Below are 22,547 nucleotides of genomic sequence, written 5' to 3'. Positions count from 1 at the left end.
TTTTAACGATCCCTTTTCAAGACAGCTAAGAGAAAAGATCCTACTAAGAAGAACCAGATTAAATAAATTTTTTAACATGAGTTTCATATTTTGATGCACATATTTTAAAGGCACTGAAATGACTGTTTTTAAGACTATGCAGATAATGTAACTATTAAATCCAGGGACAGCTGAGATTCCCTCAGCCTGTCTTGGCGGTGGGCCAGAAGCCCAGGGGCTCTGTTTAATTGGTGTAAAATGGAGCATATTGCAGCCATACTCATTTTCAGTGACTTCGTGGTCTAAGCATCTGTTCTGAAATACCTAACTTTCTAAAACCATAAGTTCACATTCCAACAAAAAATGGAGAGATTCTCAAGGAGCTGCCAAGCACGTATGGAAGAAACTCAGCGTGTCTGGGAACAGGCAGAGAAGGTATTTCTTTTCCTATAGGAATTCTCACAAATCACTTGGCTTCCAATCTTTAGTTTTCTTTCCTTTCTTTGAAAACTGTAAAATAGGCATACCACTTTTACAACAAATAACCTGTGCAGGGTGGGGCCTGCAGATAGGTCAACATGTAGTCATCCCTCATGTGTCACCCATTCACCCACCCACCCACCCATCTACCCAACTGCTACCCACAAACACTGATCAAATACCCATTAAGCCTCGCTCGCTGCCAGGATGAAGACAAAATCCTGCCTTCTGCAAGTTTACAGCCAAGTGGGAGGTGAGGGTAAGACAGGCAAAAAAAAGAGATGCCCAAGAGCACAGGGAAAAAAAAAATCACCTAACAGTTGGGAGCATAAAAAAGAAAACTGAGAAAAGCTTCAAAGTAGATAACTGCTAAATCTGCATGTCAGGAGGAATGCCATTCCAGTCAGAGGGAACAGCATATGCAAAGGAATAAGGAAGGGGAGAGCCTCCAGGTTCCTCCCACCACATTTAGAAGGGCCTGCAAGGCTGGGCTGAGAGTCTGAACTCAGTGCAGAAGAAGGAGAACCACCATCCACCTTGAAGCTAAGGGGTCACATGGTCAGAAATGCCTTTTTTAGGAAGTGGGGTCTGGAGGTCGCCTGGAAGACGGATTTGAAGGGACAACTGCAGCTCTCCCCGCAGGAAGGATGACAGCCTGGACGAGCAGCAGCAACCCAGAAATGGAGGGGACAGGGTCTCGGGAGCTAGCCCCACCTTGGCCTAGGCCTGGGCTTACAGATAAGGGGGTAGCCGTGGGGGCGAGAGGCCTGTCGGCTCCTCTGTCAAGCACAGCAGTTTGGTCAGCTGAAAGCTGGAAGGAGCAGTAAAGGTTTTTGTGGGGAACGGGGTGGGTCACCTTTTTATTTAAGAATAACAAACATTTTTAAAAATGCATAAATGATAAAAGATTGATAAATGTTTGCAAAGAGAACATAGCCTTGCAGCCAGCTTCTAGATCAAGCACACCACTACCACACCCAGAGACCCCCTCCCCATCCCCTCACCCACCCACATGACTTCCAACACCAACGATTCGTTTGACCAGTTTCTGAACTTTACATACACGAAATTGCACAGTCTGTGTGTCTACTTTATTTGCTCAATATTGTTTGGTTGTTCATCCATGTGGTGTGTAGTGGGGGGTTGTCATTTTCCACTGCTGCACATAAGCCCACTGTATGAAAGCTCTGGAGCTTACCGGCCATTCTAGCATGGGTGGACATTTGGGCTGTTCCCAATTTGGGTCTATGACAAATGGTGCTGATGCCAGGATGACTTGGGATACTCAAGGGGTCTCCAGTCCCCAAACGGGGAAGAGTTGAGGACGGTTTCCCCCAAGACTTGGCTTCCCAAAAACAGGCAGGGCCTGTAGGGTTGCAGGGGGCTCCTACGGTGCTTTTCTGAGAATTATAAAAAGGTGCCCCTGCCTCCAGGAAATTTTATTATTACTATGATATTGGAGAACACGAACAACTCTTATCCTGAGAGAGTTTTCCAGAGCCCCATGGGCAGCAGCCTAGCCCACTCACAGAACACCCTAACAACACAGCACACCACATCCATAACACACACACACGTGCATGCACACACACAAACACAAGTGTGGACATGAGCGGAGAGGAGGAAAGGACCTCTGAGGCACAGGAGAGAAAGGAATAGCCTCGGCGCAGGTCACAAAAGAGGAGTGTGATCCCATGTGCTCTCCAGAATATGTGCTTGACCACAAGAGCCATGTGGCTTGATCAGGAAGGGTGATGTCCGCTGCTGCCCAGGTCTTCCGGGAGTGGCTTGGAAATGCCAAGTAGGCTGTGTGTGCTCTCATAAAAGTTAGTGTATGCACGAGGGTGAGACATGCCCTCTTACATGGAGGGTCCTTGAGCAGTGCACAACCTGAATACCCATACAAGGGCAGCCCTGAGACTGGGACCTGCGGATGCCAAGAAGGATGACTAGCCTCTGACTTCAAGCAGCTCCCAGTTCAGGATAGAGAGGCAGACAAGAAAATCCATTATTTAAATGAAATATATAAAGTATATACTGCAAGTAGCTACACTATGCGGGACCCGGCATAGCCACGGTGAGTGAGCCAGAGGGTTCAGTTTGGGCGGGACACAGGCAAATAGCCCAGCAGCCGCACACCCGACGGCGTGAGGCCCGGGCTGACAGGGCTGGGGTGAGGCAGGGAGGCTCCAGGAGAAATTGAAGGAGCCGCCAGGAGACGAGGCGGAAGGCAGCGCAGTGCAGATGGCAAAGGCCAGGAAGTGAGGGAGGCCCCGGGACCCCAGCCAGGCCCAGGAGGCCAGGAACAGGCTGCAGGGAGCCGGGCAGCCGCCGGAGGGTCTCGAGCGGACGAGCGCTGCGATCCGCGCTGAATTTCAGGAGACGGCGGCCTGTGGTGTGCCAGGCGGATGGGAACGGGGGGACAGGGGGTCACAGGACTCCAAGCTGGGCCCAGTGAGAAGCAGATGCTGCAGGTGGGCCCCGAGGTGATGGAGGTCTGAAAGGGGAGAGAAGCTGGAGGACAGAGAGAAACGGGCGGGCCCGGTGGAACAGCAGAGGCAGAACCCATAGGATTTGGTGATGTCCCCTCCAGAGAGGACGGCCAAATTTTCCGGCTGGGAAACCCCAGCCCATGGTGATGCCTTCCTTTCTCTGAGCCAGGGAGCCCCAACAGCTGACCACTGGGGGCCGCCCCGAGGGCAGCCCTGGAGGGGAGGACAGGGTGGAGGCCGACAGGCTGGGTGCGGGTAGCTCAGCGCCATCCGGGCCTGTTACCCACCTCCCCAAGCTCCAGTCTCCTTCTCCGTGACAGGTCTAACCCCTTCCTCTAACTGACAGGGCTGTTCTGAGGAGCACTGAGTAATATGAAAGCAATCAGCTCAGTTATTATCATTATCAGTTCAGGACTCCGAATAAGCGAGACAACAAAAGTTTTAGTCAGGAGATGAGACCAGGAAAAATTCAGACGGGTTTAGTGGAAAAGGTACCAAACTCAACGCAGAAATGCAGGTATTTCATCTTTAAAAGCTCACTCCAAGTAGAGTTTTGTTTTTTGTTTTTTACTTGATAAAAAGAAAAGCACAGAGAGGAAAAGCTCCTTAAGTCATTATCAGACTTACTGTCTGAACTATACATCCAGCCCCATCACCGTCTAACAGCAACATGCCAAGTTCAATTTTTCCAGGCAGGGCCTGTGCCCCAAGAAGCTGCCTGGGGGCCCCTCTCACTGAGCCCACTCAGCCCGATGCCAGGCGGGAATCCTTCTTTGCCTGTTCCTAGCTTCTGGGGGTAGGCTGGCAGTCCTTGGGCTTCAATCTCTGTCTCAGTTGTTACATGGTAGACCCCCCCTTCTTTTAAAGATACCTGTCATATTGGATTAGGGCCCACCCTACTCCAGTTTGGGCCTCATCTTAACCGATGCCATCTCCAAAGACCCTATTTCCAATTAGGGTCACATTCATGGGACTGGGGTGGGGGTGGGGGGTTGGGATTTCAACATGTCTTTATAGAAGACACAATTTGAACCATAACAAAAAGTTTCCACATGAAGCTCACACACAACTCGTGTAAAAAGTCGCATAACAACTCACAGCAAGCTAACCAGTGTTTGGACAACAGTTTCTTCTCTAAACACAGCTGCACAAATCAAAAGACTGGACCCAAGATCCAGGGGTCCTCATAGCAGGGCAAAGTCCCCCACGCTGAAAAGAGAATTCTCAACACACCCCCGACCAACCCCACCAACAAGCTCAACCTCAAGAGATGAGCAAATGGGGAAATGTCCACAGAGCCGTGTTCCTGGAAATACGTGGGGTTTTGTAGCAGAATGTTTAAGCACCAGTGTCCCACAAATATCCTGATTATAAAGTCCTCCAGGGCCCACAGAGACCACACATTTCTGTGTTGTCTGTATTCAGGCAGGAGCTAAAGAAACGCTAAGAGGGTGTGCCCTTAAACGGAATCCGGATCAGAATTCCTGGACTCTTTGTTTATTTCTCAACATTTTATGATAAAAACTTTAAACATATCAAAAAGTTAAAAGAATTATTCGGTGATATGCCATAAACTCCCACCCAATTTTCTTCTGGAAGTTTTCTTTAGTGTGGCAGGAGTAGGACACCACACACAGTTTGGATTTGCTTCCCTCCTTTCACCAAAGTCCTGTGGAAGGCACTAGCCCTTGGAATCCCTGGGTATTTTCGTCTTTTTATGTGAGTATTTAAAATAGCATTTATGAGTAAACTGTGTTCTTCACTGAATAATCTGGAAGGCATGAAGCATTCCTTCAGTTTCATTAAAGAATGAAAGTAACTTCTCAATTTGAAACACTGTATTTTAAAATTTACTTTGAAGACAGTTGATTTCATGGCCAAATTATGAACTTCTGAAAGAATTTATCATGAGGATACTTATCAGTCAAATTAAGATTACAGCTAGAAGAGCCCCCTTGAGAAGCTGGTGGAGAATGCAGGGGTGTTGGGCTTCCCCACCTCAGTGGTTGCTAACATGACCACAGACATAGGGGACTGGTGGTCTGACGGGCTGAGCCCTCTACCACAGGACTTGCCCTTGGGAAGACTGTTGCTGCAAAGGAGAAGCTAGGCCTCCCTATAATTGTGCTTGAGAGCCTCCTCCCAAATACCTCCTTGTTGCTCAGATGTGGCCCTCTCTCTCTAGCTAAGCCAACTTGGCAGGTGAAATCACTGCCCTCCCCCCTACGTGGGATCAGACACCCAGGGGAGTGAATCTCCCTGGCAACATGGAATATGACTCCCGGGGAGGAATGTAGACCCGGCATCGTGGGATGGAGAACATCTTCTTGACCAAAAGGGGGATGTGAAAGGAAATAAAATAAGCTACAGTGGCAGAGAGATTCCAAAAGGAGCCGAGAGGTCACTCTGGTGGGCACTCTTATGCACAATATAGACAACCCTTTTTAGGTTCTAATGAATTGGAGTAGCTGGCAGTAGATACCTGAAACTATCAAACTACAACCCAGAACCCATGAATCTTGAAGACGATTGTATAAAAATGTAGCTTATGCAGGGTGACAATGGGATTGGGAAAGCCATATGGACCACACTCCCCTTTGTCTAGTTTATGGATGGATGAGTAGAAAAATGGGGGAAGGAAACAAACAAACAAACAAACAAAGGCACCCAGTGTTCTTTTTTACTTTAACTGCTCTTTTCACTTTAATTATTATTCTTGTTATTTTTGTGTGTGGTAATGAAGGTGTCAGGGATTGATTTTGGTGATGAATGCACAACTATGTAATGGTACTGTGAACAATCGAATGTACGATTTGTTTTGTATGACTGCATGGTATGTGAATATATCTCAATAAAATGAATTAAAATTAATTAATTAATAGTCACTATTAAAAAAAGATTACAGCTAGAAATGAGCAGCTGTGACATACTCCTATGTTATTTTAATAACACTGAACATGGGAAATTTCCTTTTATCAAGGATTTTATAAATATGATCCAAAGGCCTTACAGATGTGGACTTTAAAAAAAATGTGGGTATTGAGCAAAGTAAATCTATCTCTGGAAATTTCTTGGCATCACCAATAAGTTTAAATATACTTTAGAAGGAACTACAAGACACTGGAATTTTAAAACTATACACAACACACAAAACAAAAACACCTCGCTTTCAAATCTGGAACTGAGACGACCACTAATTCCCACGTTCAGTATAGAGGACTTGTAAAAATTAATGTGAGAAGTCAAGGAGGATGAGCCCAGGACTCAGCTGCTGGGCGTGCCTGTCAGTTTGATTATCCCCAAAATGATAGCAGAAGGGGATTCTGACAGCCACGTGGAAGCCGGATTTGAGCACAGAAGAAGGGGACCCCCTGATATCAGTGGATTACAAAATTTGGGGGAAGGCACAAGGGGTGTTTTTCCACAAGTACACTCAGCCTGAGGGTGTTATGCTGGGATTGGTGGGCTGGGTCCAGAACACTGACCGAGGCACAGTTCAAGGTCACCTGCAAGGTCCCACCTCCAAGGTGTATCGAATACAGGAATGGCTTGAGACAAGAGGAAGTCCCAAATCACACAGGGACAAAGCAAACTTCAACAGTGAAAAAGTCATAGTAAAGTTGGATTACTCAGGTTTCCAAGCTGAGAAATAATGGCCTTAATTTAAATTTTCTAAGTACTCGGTAGTTTCGTTTTTTATTGTTAATAGAGATAGAACTATTCTGTATTCAATATTAGAATTTGTCAATAAGTTATTTTATCAGATATTTGAATGTTACTGTATAGTCCGTGTATGATGAAAGGATTCCCACTGTACACATAATTCTAAACAATAAAAACAAATTAGAATCTTCAAAAAAAAAAAATCAATGTGAGAGCAATATTTTAAAAGCATCCTTTAATTTGGTCGTACCAAACCCAATTCCAATCCTCATTCCAATTCTGGAAAATGTCATCAGATGTTCAAGAATTTTTTATTCTAATTTCTCCAAGTACCCTCACAAACCCACGCTGGCTGCCAAACACACAGCAAGCAAGGAGCTAACCAAACCGGTGTCTCACAACACACGATGGCATTTTTTAGAACAGTTATTTCATGGACCTAAAATTCCAGTTATTATTTAAATCATATCCCTACTGTAATTAACTAGCAAAGCTGAAGCTAAATCCGGCAGATAGGCCAGGACTCCAGCCAGATGCTGAATGTCAGAATCAAACCAAGCTGATGCACCACACTGATTCGGTTCAGATTGGGCAGCCACAAGAGGGACCTCCTCCTAATAAGGAGCTTTGAGGAAATCAATTATTACATTCCTCTGGGGATCTGGGAAAGGACACTTTATAAGAAATCTCCCTCTCCAATAAGCGGTTCCATCACAAGATAGCAACATACTTAGAATTGTCACGTTCACCTGATTCGGTACTGGACATGATGAGATTTCACCAGGTAGAACTGATCTCACCTCTAAATAAGTGTACAGTCCAGGGAAAAACAAAACAGCATGTTCTCTATTAGATAGCTCTGTATAAGATACTGGTTTGTTATACATGTAATACAAATATGAAGACTGGGGTTTAAAAAAAAGGAGCCATGGCAGTTTCTACTCCAGGATACCCAAACGGAGTGACTGGGAAATAAATGCATTTATTACCAGTTCTTCCAGCATTTCTAGTCAAGAAACAAAACTGTGAGCAACCGAACAGGAGGGTCTCCTTATATTCAATTCCACACTCCAGCAGGAGTTTTCAAGCTTTAGGAACACCCTGCCTCCTCTGCACCCCCTTGTTCCAAGCTAGACCCCTAGAAGGGAGTATAAACCCCAGCCCACATGAAACTCGTGCTAGTAACAGAGTAACGCTGTGATTGTGTAAAGAAGTCCAGCACACGACTGCTTCTATGGAGGAGCGCCATTCTTTGGGGAGGTGTCCATATTATTTGTGAAAGCTTCCTGGAGAAAGGAAAGCTTCACCAAAATTGGAAAGGCTGAAGGGTTATGATTTGACTGAGGAAGTGTGAAGCTATTCTTGGAGTCTGGGACTTCCTGTGAAAAGGCTTAAACTTAGGAGAGAGAGATGACCAGGCAGGCAACGCTGGGGAGGGGGTAGGTGCAGTGTGGTTAAATATCCCAAAAAAAAAAAAAAAAGGAGTGAGACTGATGAGCTAGGATAGTTAATTAGTAATGGAACGTGCTGGTCCTTAGCATTTCTGCTAAAGATAACTGCCTGGAGGCAATAAGGCCCAATGTTCCAGAAGCCCACTCCATTTAACTTAGAAACCTTAAATGATATTAAGTGAAAGGCGCTAGTCTGAAAAAGTTGCATACTGTATGATTCCAACTATATGACATCTGGAAAAGGTAAAACTGTAGAGACAGTAAAAAGAGCAAGTGGTTGCCAGGGACTCAGGGGGAGAAGGTAAGGAATGAATAGGTGGAGCACAGCATTTTTAGGGAAGTGAAACTTCTGTATGATACCCTAAAGGAGGATACAGGATATCACACATTTGTCAAAATCCATAGAACATTCGTTATCTATAATAATGTAATAATATTGGTCCAGCAATTGTAACAATGCACCACATTAATGCAGGATATTAACAGAATGGAAACTGGGTGGGGGGTAGTATATGGGAACTCTCTGTAGTTTCTGCACAAGTTTTTAATAAACCTAAAACTGCTTTAAAAATAATAAGTAAAATTTAAAGTCCAAATTATATTCTTAAGAAGATCCTTAACCATCCTAACTTATTTAGGGGCTCAGGATTGTGCATTATGCCACAGTATCACAATAATCAGTGTTAATAAATACAAACCACTGCTACAAAATTTGAGGTTTTGCATTTCTTCTCCAGAAAAATTCATGTGTATGTCAAATATTGGCATATAAGCAAAAAGTAAACAGTATTTGCTCAATAATCAAAAAAAAAATAAACACCTGTCACAATTTAGCTGGCATGTTCTAGATAGTAACCAATACACAGTGAATGGCAAACATCAAGCAATATCAAATTTCCATCTTAATTTTATCATCATACCCAATATCTTTATTTTCGACATTATCTTTTTACGTTAATACTTTCAAAATGAAACTATAAATAAAATGACATTATCCTGAAAAGTACCAAAAGAACTAACACAATGAAACTAGGAGCCCACCTTCACAAACTCCTAGAGATACCTTTCAGAGTACTCTATGTAAATAAAGCCACTGGAGAGAGCACATTTACATAGCATACAATGGGAATCGGGAATGGTGCCCCAGGAGGAGTGCAATTTGGAGGCCCAGTTCCATCCAGATAGTTACTAAACAACTGGCTTTTTAAAAAGGAAGCAGATCCAGAGAATTTTTCCAGCTGGAAGTTAGTCACTTCAGGGATTTTCAAGCCCATTACTTCAGTCAAGACAAAGTAAATCAAGGCCACTATTTTTTTTAAAAGTTCACTTAGGAATATTCAGAGATTTGACACTATTACAATGGTGAAATAACATATAAAAGGAGTTTCTCAAAAGTTGTGTTTGACTGCTTTTTCTAACACAAAACTGATCCCTACCCCAAAGCTTCCCCAAATCCTATTCTACTTCCTGTGTATTTACGGTGAATTTATCAGCTTACTTACCCCTCAATGGGACTTAGGAGCCCTGGGCTGGCCATTTACAACACAGCATTTAAAATAACAAGATATCTTCTTGTAAAAGCATCCCCCACGCCCACCAAAGAAAGTCCCTCCCAGCAACCTTGTGATTTGCTGAGAAATATGTACAGCTCCAATTTACACTCAAGCCAAAACTATTTCAAACTAAATGGAAAAAGAATCCTTTCCAGTTCTAAAATTCTACGGCTCCAGTAATTCCCCTTAAGAATTCTGCATGACAACCTCCACTGGATACCATTTTTAAATTGCTTGACATTTTGAGATTTATTAAATGCTCAGCAATTTAATTTCAAAGGAATGCTGGTGTGTTCATTAAACAGTGTATATCTGAGAAAAATGTTATAAGAGACTGAATAACTTGTCTTGTTAATTACAGTTAATCTAAAACAGGCTTTATTAACAGTCTCAGCATATTTATTTTGGAAGATTTGTCTATTTACTAGCTTATTACAACAGTCACTAAAGAAAAAACATAAAAGATACAAAGCTTAGCCTCTTGATTGAGCTCCCAAAAAATGTGATCCATCATCACGCAGGGATTTAAGCCAAGATAAAACGGAAAACATACAGCAAGATCTATTTAGTACAAACGTCCTAATAAGCCACTAGCTACCTTCTCCATTACTAACAGAAGGCCCTCACATGTATGTACTAAGGTAATATTTTAACTGGAACATTTGTACTAGGATCACACATATTGTGTGGCTTTCCATTGAAATTTCATAATATTCAAGTTTCTTACCAAAAAGTGTGCAAACTTTCCTAAAGAATGTACCTATTTGCTGAACACTTGGCAAAGAGAGTTGTTCAGCTATTCGGATTTTTACCTGCCAGATGCATACTCTCTGGTTGTTAACAGTTAAGGTTAAATAATTTTGCAAAGGTTAAATAATTTAAAAAAGCCTAACCTACCACCCTACTAAGAACACTCCCACTAATCCTACAGAAATGTGAAAATGTGAACGCTCCTGTTAATTTTTTTTTTAACATATAACGAAATCTACAAATAAAGTGTACTCTCGGCTCTGCTTGCAAGAATATTTCTCATCCAACGGCTTCAAACCACATCAGTAGGCTTACTTTCTCACGGCCGTGTTTTTGGGAGACAGGGTGCTGCTCCCAGGACAACTCACCGAGACGCGTTGCGGCTGCCCCGAGGCCCCGGGTCAGTAAGCCTGTCCTACCTCGACCAGGGTCTCCGCCCCGCCCTGCCCCCGTGCTTACTGGGGACCTAGGATAAACACTGCATCGGCGGCTCCAATTAGGCCCTTCTGCCCACCCCCAGGCTGCACCCCCAGGGCGACGCTGTTGCTGAAGTCTCCAGGCGCGATGAGAAGAGACTGGCAAAAATATTAACCATATCGGAATCTGCATCTCCGGAGTTTGGCTGGGGATCTAACCGCCTGTGAGGTTGCCTTAGAAAAGCAAGACAAGCCCCAGAAAAGTCCTGCTAAACTAGGACGCAGGAAAGGCATGTTACGCAACTGCCACCACTCTCACGGCCGCGAAAGCGCGCCTGAAACTCGCACTGGGTCCTGCGAAGACCGGGAGGCCAACGCGGAGAGGCCAGGAGCAAAGAGCTGGCCCGGACACCCAAGAGAGAGCCGGGCTTTCCCCGTCACCCCTACCCCGGGCGGCGGCCTGGGAGGGGCGGGCGGCCAGGGGCGCGAGGACAGCACCGGGCTGCGGGGCAGACGCAGCTGTCAGGAGCGCCCCTCGCCCAGCCGGGCCTGCGCGCCCTCGGGTGCGAGCGCCCAGCGCCCCTCGGGAAAGCAAGGGCGACTGGCCCGCCCCGGAGCGGACAGTCCCTCAGGGGGACCCCGCGCACGTAGTCGTCCCTGCACCCCGGCCCCCGGGCGGCCCCCTGCTCGGACCGGGTGTGGGACGCGGCCGCGGGCGCACAACAAAGCAGCGCAGCCCCCGGATCTGCTCCCGGCCGGGCCCCCGCCCCGCCGCAAACTTCCTCGGCTCCGCGAGGCCCCGACGACCGGCCGCCACGGTGGGGGGTGGGGGTGTTCCCCGACAGCCCGGCGCCCCTTACGCCCTCGGACGGAAGGGGTCCCGTGGGGACAGGCCGGAGGACCCCACACACCCCCACCCGCCCAGAAACTTCCTGCGTCCTCTCCACCCCCGCCCCGGCCGGAGCGGCCCGGCCGAGCGGGGCGCCCCTCCCGGAGCCTCCGTGGCCGCCGACCGAGGGGGGACAGGAAGCCTCGAGCTCCGCCGGCCCGCGGCGAACTTTGGACAATTGAGCAGCCCCCTGCCCGCCACCCCACCACCGCGCCCCCAGCGCCTCCTCACCTCGGGGGCGTCTACAAGCTCGGGGGGGTCCTCGCGCGCGACCCCGTGGCCTCTCGCGCCGGGAGAGCCCGCACCGGGGACAGGAGCTGCCGCTGGCCCCGCAAGAAAGGGGGAGCCCCGGCCAACGGCGGCGGCGCGGGCGGCGGCTGCTCCATCTTCCCGGGGCGCTCACGCCGCGGTTCCAACGCGCAAACCCAAGTGGGACATTCGCTACATTGTTGGCATTCCACGGGCGTCACGTGACCCCGCCTCCCGCGTCACTCCCGGCCGCATACCAGCCCGGGCGGGGCCCCCGTCGGCCGCGAGGCCCTGCTCCTTGGCGGCCCTGCTGCTCCGCGGCCCGGCCGGCCCCCAGCGCCTTCAGCCTCCGGGCCGCCACCTGCCCCGCCGGCCCGCAGACCCCCAATTCCAGCATCGCCTTCCCTCGACCGCACTTGTGCGGGAAATGACAGAGGCAACTCTGTCGCTAGAACTCTTGTCACTAGAGCCACAGTTTCCTTAAGTATCTCACGCCGGTCTTGGTGAAGAAAGTAAGTTAACAGGCCCGAAGGAGCCACAGACTTACCAGAAAACGTGCCAGCGACTAAAAATAAAGGAAGAAAAAGACAGGCAGCTGTTAGGATCACGGAATCAAGTAATAACAAAGAATAATAAAGAAGGACGTCTAATGTATCTCGAAATTGAATCAGATTTAATTTAATCAAGCCTTCCTGCTGTGTATGTATTTTGCTTATGAGCAGTGTTTTGTGGTGTACAGAACTGTGTAGAATGTATACCAACAAGTGAGACTGTGGTTTTTGTGCTTCAACTCCGTGACTCTCTTTCCATATGGGGGCTATGGATTTGGCACAAGGACGTTTGAAGGGACTGTGCCGAGATGCTGAGTGGAAATAACCTGGATGTCAAGACTTACTCTATTTCTGACTCTCCTAACATTCTACTTCCTACCACCCACAGCCAGTGGTGAAAGTGACGGGGAGGGCTAATGAGGTTTTAAAAGCCAATCCAATTTTCTCTTTAATAAACTCATGTGAAAGTTTTCAAGTTTAATCTTGGACTAGAGAGTAACGAATGTCATTATCTCTGGACTATTTTAACATCCCAGCCAGCCTTCAGTCCTGGTCCACCCTTCCTCCCCTACTTCCTCTCTCTAGATTGCACCCAGGTCTCCAGGCCCTCGCCCTCCCTGCCTTACACCATCCAGGAAATCTCAGCGCAGCTCTGGGATTTCTCTCTTCTCTGAGTTCTGATAGTCAAACCATCAAAATTCCGTTTAGAATTCAGTTTCATTCTTTAATTTTACACTGTACTCTACCCAGATATCTTGCACAGTTTAGGAGCAGAATAAATCTCAAACTGATATTCTACAATTGAGCCTCTCTAGCATTCACCTGTGATATTATCTCTGTGTGTCTCTTCACGCACATACACACTGATCATACTTTCTCCACCCAAACTCCAAGCCACGTGACCAAATGCCAGTCCTCCCTTGTGTGTGTTTAAAGGTCCTGCCCCAGCTCTCTTTTCATAGGTGTAAAAATATTTTTTAAAAAAACTTGTCAAATGAAATATTGGGAAGTGAAAGGAATTTAATGGACAGTAAAATTTATGTATAAAATGCCTAATGAAATTTTGCCATCACAATGACCATTATAGCATGGTTTGCAATAGTGAAAAATCAGGAACAACCAATGTCCAACAATAGGGGAGTAGGAAAATAAAAGGTGGATATTCAAAGGATGGGATTTATATACTAAGTGAACAAATTAGTTCTGTCCTTGTCAAAGAATAAGTGATCAAGGATAGAATTCAAAACCAATATGGAGTGAAAATAAACAAATTGCAGAAGTATGTCTACACTCTGATACCATATTTATAAATAAAAATTCCTACAGAACCCGTGCTGTACACATACTTTTATATAAGTATAGCCATGGACTGCAAGAGCCTGAACCAAATCCATGACAGCTGTTGCCTATCAGAAGGAAAGAGAAACGGCACTGGGGAGAGAAAAATAAAGACTTCAACTTTATCTGCAATACTTTTTCTTTTATTTAAAAAATGAAGGAAAACTGACAAAATCTTGAAATTCATTGAGTCTGGGTGGTAGACTCATTAATGTGAGCTATAGTATTTTTGTGCTTTTTTTACATTAAAATTTTTGTTTTATGTATCACATATACATATATAGAGAATAAGGTAAATTAGAAACAAGTAAATTCCCACATGAGAGAATATTCTGATTCATGACTTTGTGAATGTGTGTTCATTGCTGTAGAGTAATTCATTTCATTTCTCTCTATTCATTTATTTATTTATTTTTTTGAGTACCTTCTATGAGCCAGGTGCTAAACCAATCATTGTAAGCCAGTCGTTGGCAGTTACTGGGGGTATCATGGTGAGCACAATGACATGATTTATCCCCTGGTGGAACTTACAGTCTGGTAGGTGTGCTCAAGAAAAAAACCAAGTGACAAAATAGAGTATGAAACCATAAAAGTATACAGCAAAATGTTAAAAGTGGTAGTCTCTACATATAGTGATTCTGGATGATTTTTGTCGTATAGTTTCTGAGCCTGTACAATAAGATAGTTAACAACAAAAAATATTTTAAATAATCAGCTAAATCAGTACATCCACATCATTTATTCAGCTGAAAAGAAGACAGAAAACCTCATGTTGTAATTCTATAACCACAAGGCCAACTGAGCACAAAGCCTATAATAGTTGCAAATTTGCAGTGTTTAAATTAAGGCATCAGCATAGGTTACATGTATGTATGTATGTACGCATCCTTACTGTATACCAGGCACTGATATAAACCTGTGCATTAACTCATTTAATCCTCAAAACACCCATGTTATTATTAACACCATTTTATAGAAGAGGACCCTGAAACACAGGGAGCCCAGGTAACTTGCCCAAGATCAAAGAGCTGAGCTTCAAATTTGGTAGTCTAACTCCAGAGCTGGGAAACAGTGCATTGTGAAAGCTCTCTCAAGGTAATCTCAAGAAGATATGATTATAGTGTGCTTATAAATAAGGAAACTGAAACCAAATTCACTTCCTTACACCTTGTCTGAGGGAAGAGAAATGGACTCGGCATCAGAAAGAAGGGAGATCCAAGGTGTGTGTCTCCAGCACCAACCAGGGCAGACAGAGATTCAAGGAATCCTCTCAAAAGCGAGGCCCCTGAAGCCCCAGATCTGTTTAGAGGTTGTCTCTGAGGTGTCTACAGGGGCCTAAGCCTACCTGCCCACACCCCTGGGCTCCAAAATGCAAGAAACCTGATTACCAGCCCAGCTTGTTACCGCTTAGTGCCTGGAAAGCCAGCTCTGGGTCTTCAGGCACAGTTTTTGGCTTTTTGTAAGGAAAAATTCCTCCTTGTTTATAATCAGTGTGGAGGAGACTTAGCAAATCTGCCTAACTCCAGAAAAATCTTTTCTATGGGCACTAGTGAGAAAGTAGAGTAAGGTCAGATTATGAAAGGCCAGGAAAGCCAGAAAGAAAACGGGCTATCAAAGATTTGTTTAATTTGTTTGAGGGTGATTTTATACCCATATATTTTGTCTCCTTAACTAGACTATAAATTCTCCCCCTCAAATTGCATATGAAGAAACGCTTAACAGCTAAATTCAATGTATCGAAAGCATTTTTAAAGGATGCTTTAATATCTCAAATATCAAAGTTGAAAATGCCACCAATTTTTCCTGAATCCACCACTCCGGGTCAGCCAGAGAGACATCCTGCTCCAATGTTCTTCGGAGTTTGGGGGACTGCATACTTGTGGGAACTTGCAGAGCAGAGTTAACAATATCATCCCTCTTAGTTGGGGGCTTCTTTTCAATGACAAACTTTTTTTTTTTTTTTTACATACTAAAAATGATTTGGATATCTGGGGAAAAAAATCCCCAGTGTTGCATTTCAATTCTTATGTGTGTTTTCCAATGTTAAAATTATGACAGAGTACACTTGTTCTCTGATTTTAATTTATTTCTAAATGCTTAACTTTTAGCTATTTTGGAGAACAGAACCTTCTGGAAAATGAGGTGAAAACCCCTTGTGCAGGTATGGGGAAGACCAAGGGGTTCTAGGAAGTTTTTCAGAGTGACCACCTTGCCATTCTCTAGGACCTGCCTTTCCAGCTGCTTTCAGTGACATGGAGCCACAACTTCATTCTCTGAATAGCCACTCTGCTTCTCAGATGAGTAATCAAGTATGTGATTGCATAAGTTAGAATTGCTCAATAATTTGAGAGGATTCATTCCCAGCAGAGCTCAAAGAAACAATGTCAAGATACGAATCGCATTCTGCATTGAAAGAATTCTTATGTTGACACTTTACATTACTGAGTGAAGAATTGCTAAAACAAATGTTCTTTTCTTACTGCCTCCCCTCTTAGTTTACATTTTATGCTGAGTGAGCTATGACAGCAACGCCAGCTATTTACTTTATTTCTTATTTCATTTATAGTCAGCTGCAACTTCTGTTTCCTTTGCAGACGTGAGCAAAATGGTGTTGTGTCTGTAACTGCGTAAATGGAAAAAAAAAAAAATCCCACTGAAAAGGTGAAGTTTTACTTGACCTGTATGCTTCAAAACCTTCCATTCAAAAATCTAATTGAATTTTGTGCCGTAGACATTGATAAAACTTACTTTAGGGTGAACAAAAAGTGAAGGTCCAAACCCTTGTCTCAAAAATTTTTCCATAACAAAATTTAACATTTTTAAAATCACTGGGGAAACAGCTGAGCTGATCTAAATTGGCAATAAATATTTAATTGTGTAATTGCAGAAGAAACATTTTCATCATCTCTTTTTAACTGAACTTAAAATTAACTACTGAATGTTGTTTTGGTCATTATTTAACAGTTGCTTTTAAGACCAGACATTTTATTTTATCAACCAGATCAGAAAAGAAAAACTGAGCCTGTTATCTGTTACCTTCCGGATGCTCCATAAATAGGTTTTGATCACAAAAGAGATGAGATTATGATAAGGTGGTTTCACATGCAAAGGTAGGAGGAGGCCTGTGACAAAGAGGCTGCCAAATTTCAGAGAGCAAAGGAAAATCTACAAAAGTCAGGAAGCAGTCACTGCAGATTGTATTTGATAGCTGGTAACTCCAGGCTGAGAAGAGTTTCTGGGTTTGAAGTTGGAACTCGAAAAAATGTCCCAGAGCTAATACTGCTTCAGAAACACAGGGGTGGGAGGAAGAACTGATGTTTGAGGTAAAGGTACTTGGAAGGGGAGAAGGGCAGAAACAAAGTCACGGGGAAGGCCTGGTATTTAAGGCATGCTGAGAATGGACTTCGGACAAAGAAGGGAGGATGTTAGAGAAAGAGGGACATGGAGTAAACAGAAAAGTTGAGCCAATCAGATGGCATAGCTCTGTGACTGAGGAAGACAGCCTCTAGGAACTCAATGTGGCCCTCACCTTACAGCCAGCAGGAAATTGGGGACCTCAGTCCTATACTTGCAAGGAACTGAATCCTGCCAATGACCCGAATGATCAGGAAGCAGATTCTCCCTTACAGCCTCCAGAAAGGAACGCAGTCTGCCGACATCCCAATTTTAGTTGGTGTGGTCCATACTGGACTTCTGACCATAACAACTGCTAAGATGCTATATTGGAGTTGCTTTGAGCCTCTAATTTTGTTGTGATTTGTTATGGTAGCAATAGAAAACTAATACACCATCCTTCATGGGCTGGTTTCAATTCAACAACAGAAGGGACCACCTTCCTTTCATTTGAACTCCAGCAGCAAAACGTGGTACTTCTGGCCTGGCAAAGTATTGTCTGGCGTTGTGGTTATTTGTAGACTTGTACTAAGTCTCCTACTAGACTTTCAGCTCCTTGAGGTTAAGAGTTTTGGCAGATATGGTATCTGCCATGGTTTTCGCCTCTTGCCTGCTACATACAAGTCACTTGACAAATATCTTTTTCACACGATGAATGAACAAATGAAGTCCCCATAAAGATGGCAGAACCAAATAACCAAATACCATCTCAGAGTAGATATTATCTTAATTCTGAAATGAGAGGCCTTTAATATTGTCTGTGGCCCCTAAACCATTTGAGTACTTACTGCTAACAGGAAATACTATTTTTATCACATAATTAATTTTTTAAGTAGTTATAATTCATGTCTTTCCTCAGAAGAGGACCTTGGAATTTTAGGGAATTAATAAGAAATAAGAATGTATAAAGAGACACTTTTCCCTGTAAATGGCTGCTGGCAGTCAAGGTATTATTTTTATTAATATTATTTATCATAATCAGTTACATCCAAACCAAACAGACTTGACTTACTTTTGAATAACTAACTCTACATTCTAATGTTTCTCTTCCAAGGCAGAATTATGATTGAGAAAAGAATATGGTGGTGAATATAAGTTGTACTTAGACTTAGAGAAATCATTGAAATAAGACTTTTTCTACATCTGTAAAATAAGACTTCTACTAGATCTTCTTTATGCTCATGTCCATATATACTCAACAAATACCAAGACGATCCTAATAAGATGGGCAGTGCAATTATACAGTATTAAAAATCCATAGATATGAAGCTGCAGTGATCAAATAATGTGAAAGCATAAAACCAAATACAAATATTAGGCATGATTGGGAATGGAAGCATGAATTTCACAGATAACCAGAACTAAAAATTGAAGAAGTGAAGATAAATGGAAAATATTTTTTAGAGTTGAAACTACACTGAAAGTGACAACTCAGAGTGAAATTGATGAGCTAATTTTATATCGAGAGATAGGAGGATAGATTTTGTTTCCCAGGCCCTTGCCTAGTCAAGTAAACTTCCATGTGACTTTCCCAGCATGCTTTTCATTTAGACATTTATTTTTCTAAAATGAATATAAATTAATAATCTCTCTAATGAAAGTGCAACTATTCAAATATTGAACACCATATTTAGCTCCAGAAATCCAGGGAAATTTTATCTATCGTTGGGCTAAGAAAGAAAGAAGTGGCAGGAAAACAAAGGGAGAAGTCAAGAAGTGAGATTGGAGCAGAAGCTCAGAGAAAGAACTTGTCAGGCGTCAGAACAGTCTGTGAGGGGAAAGAGGGGAACATCACAGTGGGAGGGGGGTGTCAAGATGGGGGGGCAAAATTAAAGAACATTGGAGTTCCAGTGACAGAGGACTGTGGGGTTCTGGTGCCCACCGTTACTGTAGAATTGTTCTTGGCAACAGATTTCCCAATTTTCTTCTCCAGATTAATTTCTTAACAAATTGAGAACAATTAAAAACAGTGTGTCACATGAAATAACCAGAATAAGCAAATTTATAGAGACAGAAGGTAAATTACAGGTTACCAGGGGCGGGGGCAGAGCAGGAGGTGGGGAAGGGGCGGCGATTGCTTGAAGAATAGAGTTTCTTTTTGGGGTGATAGAAAAGTTTGGGTGATGGATGCTGGTGATGCTGGCACAATATTGTGGATGTAATGAATACCGCTGAAGTGTACACTTAAAAATGGTTAAAATGGGAAATTTTATTTGTATATATGCTACCACAATAAAAAATTTTTTTTCAAGAAATGTAGGCACATGTGGGCTCTGAAGCCCAGGTCCTTTTTGTTAGTGAGTTCTAAGAGAAGGTCAAAAGTAAGGCAAAAAGGACTTTGAAAATAATCATTGAAGTCCAGGGCACAATTCTCTGGGACGGTAGCACGGTGTCACCATATCACCCTGCGCACGGGGCTGCCCTCAGGAAGCCGAGCTTGATGTCTTTCCTCCAATCTCTCTGCCCTATCTGGGCTGTATTTTCCCTGTTAAGTAATAATCAGTGCTCGGATAACGGATGAAAGTGCAACATTATGAGTGTAATTAACACCACTGACTTGTACACCTGAAAGTGGTTAAAATGGGAAATGTTATGTTATATATGTTAACACAATAGAAAAGAAAAGAAAAAAGATTCCCCCGGAGATGTAACGCCTTTCAGAGTCAAAGGACCAAATCTCTTTAGATGGAATCTCAGGAACCAGAAGTATTCATTCATTCATTCATTCCCTAAATTTTTATTTAATTCCAGGCACAGTGCTTGGCATTGAGATTATAATGGTGAACAGATTCAGACACAGCCCCTGTCCTCATAGAACTTACAATTTAGAGAAGGAGGCAGATGCAAATCAAATAATTATAAAGCTCAATGACTCAGCAGCAAGTGCTTCAGATTCCAATTATTCTGACCTGACCTAGTGGGCAGCAAGGGCTGGTCAAGGACAGCCAAGGGAATGACATTTAAGAGCTGAAGGGTAAGTGGAGGTTAACTAGGCAGAGGCTGAGTCCCAGGCAGGGTGACTTCAGAGCACTTTCCAAATGCAGGGTGAAGATTTCTAGCCAGTCTATTTTTGCTGGTAGTTCCCCCAGGATTTTTCACCAAACAAACCCACTCTTGGTGCTGCTGAGGTGACCTAGGGGCCACAATTGGTTTGAAAGAGGAGTGCAGGCTTGTCCTCAAACTGTGGAGCCAGCATGATTGTTTGTTTGTTTGTTTTAAATTTTCATTCTTTTTTAATTTTTAGAGCAGCTGTAGGTTTTCAGAAAAATCATGCAGAAAGGACAGAGTTCCCACATGACCCACCTCCCCGCGTCCCCTCAGCAAGGTTTTAACCGAGATTGAGCTTTTCTTCAGAGGGGCTGAAGGGGATTCTGGAGACCAAATTCCTCCCCTTAGCCCTCCCCACTGAGCTGAGGGGATCACAGTGCCCACCCACCAACCCGTTAGGCCCAGCTCACGATGCGTCACCCCGTAAATGCATTACTTTAATTTCTTTTAAAATCAGAAGGAAAAAAAAGTGAATCTAATAATAATGAAAATGTAATAATAAACTAACCTGGATTAAATTTGATGCAAAATTTAAAATTTAGTTTTAGGGTTTGAGTCTTTATCGATATAAGAGCAAAGGGAATCTACTGAAAGTTGTTAGCTGGGAGTGACGTGATGTTAGAAAGCCCACTCTGGCCGCCCTGTGGGGAGAGGTGGTGGGGCTGGTGGGGCCCTGGCGGGAGTGGGGAGAGAACCAAGGCGATATTTGTTTCTGGAGGTGAGAGACATCCAGCTTTGTCAGAGCAGGGCCAGCAAACTGCAGCCCACTGGCCAAATGGGGCCACTGCCCTTTTTTTAGGCCTGTCCCCGAGCTGAGAGGGGTATTTACATTTTAAATGGCTGGAAAAAAATTGAAAGAAGACTAATACTTTGTGACTCATGAAAATTAAATGAAATTCAGTGTCCGTGGATAAAGTTTTATTGGAACGCAGCCACACCCATTTGTTTAAGTATTGATTGTGGTTGCTTTCTGGCTACCACAGAGTTGAGTAGTTGCCACACAGGCTCTGTGTGCTGCCAAGCCAAAAGCATTTGCTCTCCAGCCCTTTACAGGAAAAGTTTGCAGCCCTCGGATGGATAGGAGAGTCATTTGGGAAGCAAGAGCAATACAACTCGGCCTTAGATTAGAATGAATGACAAAGAGGGAGCCATCAATGATGCCTGCTTTTCTGGAACTCCAGCAAGTATTACCATCAAGCCCAGGGCGTGGAAATGCCTAAAAGGCCAAATCAGACCCAGGCGAGGCAGTCCAGAGTGCTGGGACCCCAAGAATGACCCACCCCTTGCTGAAAAGCTTCCAAATTTCTTTATGAACGTTATACTGTGGAAGCAATCCAAGAGTTCGCAGATAGATGAACAAGTAAACAGAATGTCGTATAGCCATGTAATGGAATATTATTCAGTCATAATAAGGGATGATACTTGATATGTTACAACATGGATGAGCCTTGAAGACATTATGGTGAGTGAAATAAGCCAGACACAAGAGGACAAATATTGTATGATTCTATTTATATGAACTATCTAGAATAAGCAAGTTCATAGAGACAGAAAGTCGATCAGAGGTTACCAGGGGCCAGGGGGATGGGAGGTGGAGAGGGTAAATGGGGAGTTATTGCTTGATGGGTACAGAGTTTCTGTTTTGGGTGATGGAAAAATTGGGTAATGCATGATGGTTAAGGAAGCACAACACCGTGAATATCATTAACACCACTGAATTGTATACTTAAAATGTCAAATTTTATGTTTTATATGTATGTTGTCAGCAAAATTTTTCCAAATACATTAAAAAAAAAAAAAGAAGAGGAAGCACAATGCTAGTGAAGCAAGAAAGACACATCTGAAAACCAATTCAGGCTTCCTTGCCCGCTTACCACCCCACCTGCAACTTATAAGACTGATAGGCTGAGGCCAATCAGATTTAAAGCCTGAAAGAGCCCAGGCTTGTCTCGGCCTCGCCTAGTGGTTGGCTTTTCTGAGGTTCCTGGAAAAGGAAAGCATGAATGGATGAATCAGTGAAGCTGGGAAAGGAGGAGAGGTCTGACCCCACTAATGTAAATGGCTCTAGGGCAAGGGTCATTTTTGTCTTCATTCCATCCTCAGCACCTAGAACAGGAACATAGTAAGTGCTTGGTAAATGCAAACACAACAATTGAAATTAACTTTCTAATGGTATGATTTTAGGTGTCAAGGAATGCTGTGTATAGGTTGTGTTTCTATTTCTTTTCCACATATATATATATACATTTTTTTTTCAGTCAAACATCCTTGTACAGTGCCCAACCTGCCCACCAT

At 43.8% G+C, this 22,547-nt stretch overlaps 2 protein-coding genes across 2 annotated transcripts in view; one reads left to right on the top strand and one right to left on the bottom strand.

Annotated features, from left to right (window-relative positions):
* The window catches only part of LATS2 (large tumor suppressor kinase 2), an 84,325-nt gene extending 72,215 nt beyond the window's left edge, over positions 1-12,110 (bottom strand). Inside the window, exon 1 of the mRNA XM_037799880.1 lies at positions 11,905-12,110. The gene's annotated coding sequence lies outside the window, so the exon portion shown is untranslated. The remainder of the gene's footprint in view (positions 1-11,904) is intronic.
* On the top strand, positions 3,463-6,604 carry LOC119506776 (acylphosphatase-1-like). The gene is made up of 2 exons (XM_037799894.1): positions 3,463-3,468; positions 6,263-6,604. The coding sequence occupies exons 1-2, from the start codon at positions 3,463-3,465 to the stop codon at positions 6,602-6,604; spliced, it is 348 nt and encodes a 115-aa protein (XP_037655822.1).
* Positions 12,111-22,547: the final 10,437 nt, after the last annotated feature.

The sequence above is a fragment of the Choloepus didactylus genome, chromosome 12 (assembly GCF_015220235.1).
Source record: "Choloepus didactylus isolate mChoDid1 chromosome 12, mChoDid1.pri, whole genome shotgun sequence".
Lineage (NCBI taxonomy): Eukaryota > Metazoa > Chordata > Mammalia > Pilosa > Megalonychidae > Choloepus > Choloepus didactylus.
The sequence above is the reverse complement of the archived record's forward strand: the minus strand, read 5'-3'. Positions and strand labels throughout refer to the sequence as shown.